The sequence below is a fragment of the Anneissia japonica genome, unplaced genomic scaffold, assembly GCF_011630105.1.
Source record: "Anneissia japonica isolate Jap-2015-1 unplaced genomic scaffold, ASM1163010v1 scaffold284703_len17954_cov125, whole genome shotgun sequence".
Classification (NCBI taxonomy): domain Eukaryota; kingdom Metazoa; phylum Echinodermata; class Crinoidea; order Comatulida; family Comatulidae; genus Anneissia; species Anneissia japonica.
This window is the reverse complement of record NW_022729419.1, coordinates 6,818-17,954: the sequence shown is the minus strand read 5'-3', so window position 1 is coordinate 17,954 and position 11,137 is coordinate 6,818. Positions and strand designations below refer to the sequence as shown.

At 32.9% G+C, this 11,137-nt stretch overlaps 1 protein-coding gene across 1 annotated transcript; it reads right to left on the bottom strand.

Moving 5' to 3' along the window:
* Positions 1 to 651: 651 nt before the first annotated feature.
* On the bottom strand, positions 652 to 3,687 carry LOC117114689. The gene is made up of 3 exons (XM_033258377.1): positions 3,624 to 3,687; positions 1,459 to 1,857; positions 652 to 842 (listed from the first exon to the last, which is right to left on the bottom strand). Exons 1-3 carry the CDS (start codon positions 3,685 to 3,687, stop codon positions 652 to 654), a joined length of 654 nt encoding a protein of 217 aa, XP_033114268.1.
* Positions 3,688 to 11,137: the final 7,450 nt, after the last annotated feature.

The following is an 11,137-nucleotide window of genomic DNA, read 5'->3' as shown; positions in this document are numbered from 1 at the left end:
TTGAAGCATCTACGATAATTATTATTTATAATTTTGGTCTATTAATGTATTTCTCATGATTTTTTTTACCGTTGACCTCTACATAGACAGCTACAGGCATAACATTTTCTAGCTTTTGAATTATTATGAGAGATCTTAGTGATGTGTTATATCTTCTAAAGACTTCACATTGGCACCGATCACTCTGCCAGTCTTATTAACTTTATAAACAGTTATTTGATCCAATCTTGGTCTATTTATGGCATACAGGGACCGTGTATGTAGTTCCTTGACAGATCTATAATCTATATACGATATATAAGTGTAGGTACGGTAGGCCTCTTTACCTAATAGAGCATATTTTTAATATCATTTTTTAATAGTTGTTGTAAATTGATTTGAATTTGATGTATGTATTAGTTTATACATGCATTGTTCATATAATAAATTCATTATATATTTCATTTTCTTTTCAGTCCAGCCGACAATGTCTTTACATTACTTAAATGTAAAATTACGGTGTACGTGATATGAAATAGGCCTGCAATTTAACCAAGACTTATATTTTAATATAGGCATATTATAAATATTAATAATCCAAGACAAGCTTAAAATGAGAAGAGTAAAAATACGAATTCAATTAATAATACTCAACTTTATATATTTTTTAAATTAATTAGAGCAAATTATTTTGTCATAATGTCGCTTAGCGTCATCATTCATCTCTTCTTCAATCTGACATCCAGCGTCATCGATATGAAATCCCTGGCACTCGGCATGTCGCTGACATCGCAGCGCGCATCTCATGACTAAAGCATCCATAGTTACACCACGATTTTTCACAGATTGGAAATACAGATGATCTATAAATAATAATAATAACGTAATTATAGGCCCTACAATCTAAAATACTGTAAGTTTTTTGTAGTGTGGTGGGGAAAGGAGTCATACACTTTACCGAGTCCTTTACTTGAGTGGATGGTGGTATTTCAAATGTTATGTGAATGTTTAAATTTTTTTTGTAGAGTCTACAAAAAGAAGATGATAATTTGGTCGGAAGACATTTATAATTCCATTCGTTGGCATTCATTCGTTCGTTCTTTATTATGCCAATAACATAAACAAGTGAATACATGAAGTTTAAAGGAAATTCAACAAATCAATTCAAATTCAATTAAATTCAGTTCAATTCTGTATTTTTCCGTTTACCTTAGTAGCCGTGGTAGAAGAGGTGGGGTTTAATATGTGCATGCGTTATTAGCTCAGTAATTTCTCATTATGTTGATTCCCATGTTTTTTTGTTTTTTTTTCTCCCTCTCCCTTGGACGTACATTGCTTTAGGAATAGTGCTACTAATAACAATCGATCGGAGATTTATATGGCGCATGTGGGGCATATCATCATAAAAGTGAGTTTCTGAATTTATAAACAAATAAATAAATAAATGGTGGGTTATATAATAAATATAATAGTACTTACCATACTCACAAATGTATCCTTTCGCACCGAAATATGTTGTAGGAGGATGATCCAAAATTTTACCACTGGTTATGTCAATTCTAATCCCAGCAGAGTTCTTACTGTTTTCATTAGGCTGGCTTGGTACCCATGGAATATATGAAGAATTAAACACCTCTCCTGTTTCCCACTTCCAGTTTTCATCTACACTCCGATTCAACCCCGCTTGTCGTGATAATCCAATCACGTATTTGCCGTAATTGTATTTTTTCACCATGTAGTCGAGGACGGCGTTTAATTCTTCGGCAGTTGTGAGACTTGCGAGATAACCACGTGATGATTCACATGCGATATTCTTGTCATGTTGCAACCATTGACACACAGCATACTGCGACCACCGATGGCGGATCTTGTCACAGCCTTAAAATGACGATGAATAGAAAAATCAATAATAAATTATCAAAAATAAATTGTACATAAAATAAAGCAATGTTGAAAGACGCTCGTATGACCAAGTTGTTCAACACAAACAAGCAACACAAAAAAAAAAATAAATAAATAAATAAATTTAAATGCATTTTTCTTGTGAATATTTTATGATTTATATCTTGGAAAGAAATCCGGCTGATACGGTACCGTTACCAGCAACACACAACAAGCGAAAGCTGAATAGGCCATGATTATTATGAAAATTCGTAGTCATGTAATCCAGTCCGCGAAGAAAAATTAAAGAACGGAACAGGATATTAAATGAAACGAAAAGAGAAATAAAAAAAAAAGGGGGGAAAAGGACAAGAAACGTTAAGGAAAATAATAGTGGAAAAAAGAAAAGAAAAAATAAGGAAGCAAAAATAAATGACATTTATTTTTTAAGTTTATTTCTATTAATTGTTTTAAACCAGAGGTGGTCATAAATATCGGTCGAAGGGCCAAAGTGAATTTTTGATTTAACACCGCGGGTCACACCCAAAATTTGATGTTTCCCGTGAGCTTCCGAAAACCTCCAAGCACTGCTTTTACACCACTTTATTCTCAGTTTTAATGTTCCTTTTTACATGATGGGTGTCGGGCCGTAAAAAAACAAGGTGTTTTCTAATTAATTTTGCTTGGCGGCCGCACCCATAGGGTTTTTTAATTCATTGTCGCGGGCCGAACAAATCGCTGTCGGGCCGCATGCGGCCCGCGGCCGCACTTTGCCTACCTGTGTTTTAAACAGTGCAAAGATTTACACAAGTATGTTATGATAAACGACAACAGAAAAATTATCTCCGTCATACAAATTTCAAGAAAAAAACCCCATTTTTTCATCATTTGTGTTCTCTTCAATTTGTCAAATTAGTATAAAAATTGTAATTATTGTTAGTGTTGTTGTCATTATTATTATTAGGCCTATTATTATTATTAGGCCTATTATTAAGCCTATTATTATTATTATTATTGCTATCACTTTTCCTGTTGTTATATACTATTATATAATTGTTACGGTACCGTATTATAGCCTAATTGTTAAAAAATAAAAATGTTTAGTATTGCACTAATTTTCCGTAATCAGGGAGCCACGAGAAATAAGAGCTCCAAAACAGTTTTGCTCCAAAACAGTTTGGCCTACTTATTAAGCCTATTATTATTATTATTTCTATTACTTTTCCTGTTGTTATATACTATTATATCATTGTTACGGTACCGTATTATAGCCTAATTGTTAAAAAAATAAAAATGTTTAGTATTGCATTAATTTTCCGTAATCAGGGAGTCACGAGAAATAAGAGCTCCCAAACAGTTTGGCCTATACTCAGCCAAACATGTAGCAAATTTAGCAGATCTAAATCTTAAAATCTAGCAAATGCAAATGACTGGTTGTCGGTAAAAACGCATTATTCGGTCATGTTTAAAAGATGTCGAACACAAAACAAATATACAAACACTTATGGGACAAAATGTACCATGGGTACAGAAACAATTAATCGAAAAATCATGTATTTAGCAAAAGAGAAAAACTTGACAGGAAAATGTATCTAGTCTGTGTGGAGATCAGTTACTAAACGAAGACTATAACAGATTATGGAAATTGAACGAAGGCCAAATATACAGCAAAGTGTGCAACTTCATAGTACTAATGAACAAAACTATTTATGTCGTCCTCTCCCTGACAGTATATTTATTTAATTGAAATATGTTTAACTTACTTGTAGTTTGACGAAGATTTGTAGCAGTGATGAAGATGATGACTATAGATTGGCAGAACTTCATTTTCTATTGCTGTACATTAGCCGTACGAACGAGCACTATAAGCCAATTGACAACTTTAGCTACAACTCATCCCCGAACACATTAATAAATCAAGTGTAATAATAGCTCGGAGCTAGGTTTTCTGTCAATAGGCCTACATTAACTATTCATTCGAACGTAGCTATAAATTGCATCTTTATTCTCTCTTTATTGCAAACATGATACAGCCTGGTATGAATTACAATGGGATAAAGAAATATAATTCTTTTATCAAGCCTAGTCGTCCTCTTTCTTAACAACATTGATTCATCCCCACTCCTAAACCTAAACTATACGATTCAAAAATTCATTGGGAGTACTAATGTGTTCGACAGGGTGGGGAGGGGGAGACACCTTAATGGCCAGAGTCTGAGAGTGCTATTTCTGGTCATCTGCTTGGCGTGGGCCTATTTTTTTTGTCCAACTGCCCGACGCGATCTAGCGATGGGGCTTGACCTGTCCGATGGAGGGCTTATCCCCTGCCCCTGCCCCCTCACCCGGCGCCGTCCGGTATTTTCAAATCAGATAGACTATATGCGGTAATCTATAGTTATAAATCGGATATCAAATTCAAAACAAATAATTCACGGAGCTTAACTATATCCAAATTTAAAGTTTATAAATAAATGAGCTCTAAAACTAGACAAATTTTCCTGGTGGAAAACCGCCTTTAGTAGTTTCAGTTTCTCTTTCTTGTGAATATAAACAATAAGAAAACAATACATGTAATAATAATGAATGATTTAATTATGATTAATATGCAACTATGAATTTTCTTGTAAATGTAATTTTGAAATTAAGTTAGATTAATTTTTTATTCTGTAATTTTCTTGCAGACAATGTTGACTGCTGTTGTATGACTTTTTTATGTTCTGAATGTGCAATACCTAAAATACAATACAATGCCTAATGAATAAATATATTATTGTCTATTTAAATTAGCAAGTCCAGAGACACTCAAGGAAGTCTAACCACTGAATAAGCAAAATAATGATTTTAAATCTGCTAACATATCTGTTTCCACTTTTAAATTACTCAAAACATAATGCAAATAGGCCAAAAGAAACCTTTATTAATATCAAAGCAGGTTAAAACAAACTATAAGTTTAATCCGCTATTTTTATTAACATGATTTTTAGCATAGTAATCTTATCATGTCCTATTCAGAAACAATATAATACTATCAACCAATAACAGTATAGCATTTCATAGTAATTACAAGGCAGTTACTATAATACTTAACTATGATGCGCCCTCGTCGTCATTTTTACTAGAACTTGCTACGCCCGTTGGATCTAGGCTATAACAAAAATCTGCCTAAACCTATTATACACTGTATTATGATGTATACAGATAATGAATTTGTAAAGTATAATTATTAATTGAATAAGATCGTAAATTAGGAGTGGTCTTAATCAACTGTTTGTCCTTCAAAGACAGTCAGATATATTCCTGACATGAAATTTTAAGTACCAAGTAAGTTAAACAAAGAAATACAAAGTAAGTTCCGCCCCTCTCCATTGATAATTACATCTCTCAAACTTTTCATTATACTCTGTGGCCCTAACAATGTTTATTGTGATGGTCGCGAAACGTCACAAACAAGTAATTTATTAGTTTTAGCAATACTTAACACATTTTACTAAATTGATTTAATGTGAAAGTGACATTATTAATCTGTATAATTTAACTATAGTAGATACAATAAAGTATGCCATTCGCGCAAGTTTAAAAGTATGTGTCGTTGTCCTAAAATTCCATTTCGAAAGAATAGTATTTCAGTATTCTTGCCAATGTTAAGTATTCATTATAATTTTCACATAATGTCGCTTAGTGTCATAATTTTACAAATTCAAATACTACCCTACTTTTCTATAGTTCATTCTATTATTTGGAATAACTTTCGCATAATGTCGCTTAGTGTCATTTATCTCCTTTTCGATCTGACATTCAACGTCATTGACATAAAATCCCTGGCACTCGGTCTGTCGCTGACATCGCAGTGCGCATCTCATGTACGAAGCATCCATAGTGACTCCACGGTTCTTCACAGATTTAAAATACAGTGGATTTATAATAAGTAATTATACAAAATTTCTATTTAATGTGTGCAAATAATCGTACACCGTAATTTTTGGATAATAGGAAGTTTACGGTTACGTCATTTTTTCTTTTTCTTTTTTTTTTTCTTTCTTTCTTTCTTTTTTTTATATTTTTTTTTTTAATTTTTGCATGAATGGAAGATCGTATTCAACTCATACAGCATACTGTCAGGCACGAATCACGATAATGATAATGACGTATTCATGAGGTTGCGAAATCTCCCTAATGAATTGTAAAGACAAACGTATAAGTATTTCGTAATTCGTTGCTTCACTTAGTATCATGATTTTTTTTTACAAGATAATGATAGTTATGCGAATTCTCTTGATGTACTGAATTTAATTACGTTGTATCAGAGACGAATTATTAATCTCCTAAATTTTGGAAAGAATCTTCTATCATCTGAACGCTTTAAGGAATGGATCCCAGTAAGAGAAGAACCAGTATAATCACTTCGAAATGTTAATCGGTATTTTGTACCACGCTGTCGAACAAAAAAGATTTGCCAATTCGGCAATGTACTTCCTGAATTGAACTGTTTTATTTTGTTTATTGATTTTTTAATGTGTAATGTAATTGTTCGAATAGGGCTATGACTGTTAACTGTTTTTAATGAAATTTGTATATATTAATAACTTAAAATTCTAATTAATAGATTTAATTAATCAATTTATGCTGATTGGTATTTTAATATAAATTGTAAATAATAAATAATTAATTTTTTTTTGTACTTTGAAATTTTTCGCAAATGTTTATTGCTGGTTTTATATTTCTGTATTTTTCTTCATTGATTTTATGTTAGCTCTTCATTTCAATCTTGAATTGTATTTTGAGTCTTTTTATACCTGAATAAATTTTAAATTAAATTAAATTTTAAAAATAAATTTTAATCAAATAGGCCTAATACTAATTAAACTAAGAAGCCCAGGTAATCTTATTTTAACACTAATAAACTACCGTACCATTTAATCAAATTAATGGGAATCGATTTAAAATTACTATTAATATCAATATGTATTTTAATTTATAACACTTACCATATTCACAAATGTATCTTTCAGTGATTTGTTTCTTCTATGAGTATAAATATCAGAGATGTTACCAGCGGAGATCTTGATCCTAACACCGCAATGTTTGTTTATATTGCAATCAGAATTTAGAGGTTTCCATGTTTGTGTGTGTGTGTGTGTGTGTGTGTGTGTGTGTGTTTATCTCCAGTATATATCTTGATTTATTTATAAAAAGTATCTCTTCGGTGATCCTGTCTTGTCAAATGATTATAAGAAGTGGGCGTATCATATTGATCTCTGTTTTTTGCAAATGACTAGTGGTGTCAGGCTACACATGTGTCTGAGTGTGAATAAGTAGATGCTGTTATCGGATTTGAATTCCCAACAAATGTTCAACTGTTGCATGTGAGCATGTACTTTATGGTAATGGTTATTGATGTTATTATACATTTAGAGACATTGTAATCCATCCTTCGCTTTCAATGATTTAAATTTTGGTATCATGGGGCTACATAATTAATACATCAATTGACAAGCAACAAAATCACACAAAAGCAGCAGGTTTTATTGACTACAAATTGCAGAAAACAGAAAATGCTATAAATTAAATTCATCTTCAAAGGCCCGAAAGCATTACAAAGCCTTGACTAACTGTCGGAAAAGAGATAAATCTCGTAAATATATTTAAATCAACACAAAAAAAATCCAAAATTCATGTTAAGAAAGACCTAAATATTTAATTGAAATTAATGGAGTTCTTGGTTAGAGAAACTAGATTAATTTAAATTTTTGTTGAAGATGTATGCTACTTGGTTATAACCTCATTTTTCTTTTATCATTTATCATTTTATATATTATGTTTACGTTGCTAGGCAGCAAATCTTACATATGTAGGAGATATAAAATCAAGTCTAATATATATGATATATATAATATAAAAATAATAATAATAATAATAATAATAATAATAATAATAATAATAATAATAATAATAATAATAATAATCAACATCATCATCATCAAGATATTCGTTAACACTGTTGAATTATTTATAATTTGATCTGGTAATCAAGGAAAGGTACCGGTAAATACAGTGTTAGAATAATGGACATGATGGTGTATATCGTGTAGCAAAGCTCTCAACGAATGTTGTCCTATAAATAAATACATTTTGTAATAAAATGCCTCCGACGGGATTCGAAACTGCGACCTCTCGCTGTCAAGGTGAGCGTCACAACCTTGATTAATTATATATAATTTAGCAGTGTTAACGGCTATCTTGATTATTAGTATGTGTTACTATTTATTTCCAGCCGTACTTAACGCATTCTCGAGAAGATGCACCATCATTGTGTAATACAATGTAGCTGACAGTTATTTGAATCTGTTCTACCATGGACCTATTAATAGGTCCATGGTTCTACTATGAAGCCTCTGTGGTCTAATAGTTATGACGCTTGGCTTGGCAGCGAGATGTCGCCTGTTCGAATCCCGTCGGAGGAATTTTATTACACAATGTATTTATTTATAGGTCAACATTTTCGTTTTGTTTATATTTATTTCTGGTTTCCAATGCAAAGGCTTATCTGTGAAGTTTTGAAGCCTATACTTGTCTCCGATATAACCACAAAAATTGCAATTAGCATAAAGTAGGCATAATTCCATGTTTTTCGAAAATAGCTGGCAGGTTGCTCGTAAATAAATTTAATAACAGAGGACTCAAGTTACACTGCTGTTGTCTCAAATGATTAGGCGCTATTCAGCAAACAAAACAGAGGACTACATAATATGCACTCACTTAGGCCTATTAATATTATTAGTAAGTAGTACCACAAATCTATTCATATTATAACAGTTCGTTACGCCATATTGGCGACGCAGCTGAGAAATCGACAAAACAAATATAAAGATATGACTTACAGCATTATTTTACATAATTTGTTATTTAAGTTTTTGAGAACTAAAATATGATCAATAGTCTGCGAAGCTTTTTTAAAAGTAATTTAGTTTTTGGGAATAAGCTTGTTTGAACCTAAAAAATGTTAACAGTTTACATAAAATAAGGCAAAAAAGTTTGCTTAGTGATTACGACACAGTACTTGTTAGGCACTTCCTTATCACCTTTTGTGTGGATTGTATAGTTAACGTACTAGTGCACATTCATATAGGAATGTTCCATTTTCAAGAATCACATTAAATCACATTTATTATTAAGGTTTAAGAATTATAGGAATTGATTATTATGATTCGAAGTGTTGATTTCTAGGTTTTATACTTTTAATAGTTAAATTTATAAAATGCGCTAGCCATAGCCATACAAAAAAAGTCATTTACCCTCTCCCCCAACCACGCCTCATCCTCTCAATCGGCAACAGCCAAAATCACTATTGATAACCAAGTGTAATAGACCTTTCCAGAGTGTCAATCAAACTTAACAACTGACTAATCAGAACAGCGCTAGGAATGCGCGCGCGTCTTACAAACACACGTGTTGTCACACAAACGCACGTGTTCGCGTATGTTTTAACACTGCTGTATTTGTGGGACCTAAAGCAACAATATCCTAGGGGCGAGCTTAGCGGAAAGGTCCATTATGTAATCATCTACTTAACAGATTAGAAACGACTCCGAAGTTTCACCTCCACAATAAGTAAGGAAACACCCCCAAAACTTCTTTTCCCGACTTTAGGTTCTTTCCACTTCAGGCCACTTTCTTCGATTGCCAATCCGGGTGAAAAAGAAGAAAATCTTGATCCGCCATGCCACTAAATAAACAGTGACACGAAGATTCGCGTGTTTAAAAAATTTCATGAATGTATATTTAAAGCTAACACTCTAACAATGTAAAGATTAGGAAGGCTTAAACAATGGTGTGTTTCTACTGATAAACACAAAATAATCGATTTTTTAAAACCATTTTTTTTAATGAGCACCAGACAGCCTGCTGGCGTTGCAACTGCATTTTTGATTTTTCGAAAATCGGTTTTCGTGACAGAAATTACATCACCATTTTGTTTATACAACACGTTATTTTCCTAACTGTATAGGATAGTATCTTTATCATTCCTGTCATGATGACGAGGAGTAAGATACGATGTGGGGTGAGAAGGCAAATGTTTTCGGCTGTGCTCATCGGCACAATTATGAACGAGGACAACGGTAGGCCCAAAAGAGCGGAGAGGCCTAGGCCCAATACCCCCACCCCCCACAAAATAATTACAAAACGAATTCGTCACTCCACATTGTTTGTTGACGTTTTTAGCTTGTAGGCCTAGGACATTAACAAGAGGACACATTTTTTTGAAAGTTCGCGCCTAATACGATCTAGTCTTTGCAGTGATTGACCTGGAGATCACATTTCACCTGATAATCGCTTTTTTTGTGTTGCAGCTAAAAGGTGCACAGCCAAAATCGGTTATTTGCCCTTCAAACACGCTATCCATTGCGTGTTTTTAATCGATTTTTTAATCGCTATTTTCAAACTGGTCCCGTTTCTACTGCAAGAATAAAAGCGATTTTTCGAAAAAGCGATTTTTAATTGATTATTTCTTTCCAGTAGAAACAAGCCCTTATAGTTTTTGTTCTTGTTTATTTACTTTTTTAATTATTTTCTTTTATTGGTCATAAGGTAAATTAAGGAGAGAAATGTGGTTCGAGAATAGTTCCTTACAAAATGTCCGTGATTAGTTACGAGAGCCTGGGTTACAACAAAAAGTCTGGAATCATTCAAAAAAATTCCATATCAATATTGACTGCAGTGATTGCTCACTTTATCATTCATTCATTCATTCATTCATTCATTCATTCATTCATTCATTCATTCATTCATTCATTCATTCATTCATTCATTCATTCATTCATAACATTCATTCATTCATTCATGCATTCATCCATCCATCCATCCATCCATCCATTCATTCCTTCCATCCCAAAGTTTGGGGCGTTCCTGTCTCAGGATCCGTTTGTGCTTGTTCCCTGCTGTTTCTATTCTTGTAAATGTTAATATTTTTGAGACAAATAAATCAAATTGAAAATCACGGTTGGTCGTTATGAAATGTTTGCCCCAGGCTGGACCCCACACACATCGACATTAAATACAGTGATGCCTTGATACTACAAAGATTAGGCTCGTGAAGTCAGTAATGGCGTTCCATACTACTGAGCCGCGATCTACACGCATGCTCAGTTGACACAAAGAGTATAAATAGAACAAGAGAGCAAAGTCCCGTTCGTAAAAACGTCATGCCTGTGTAGGACGCCCACTAACGGTTGTATATTCTTTTTATTACCCAGTGCAGCGCTGCGCAGCGCGGTAGAAG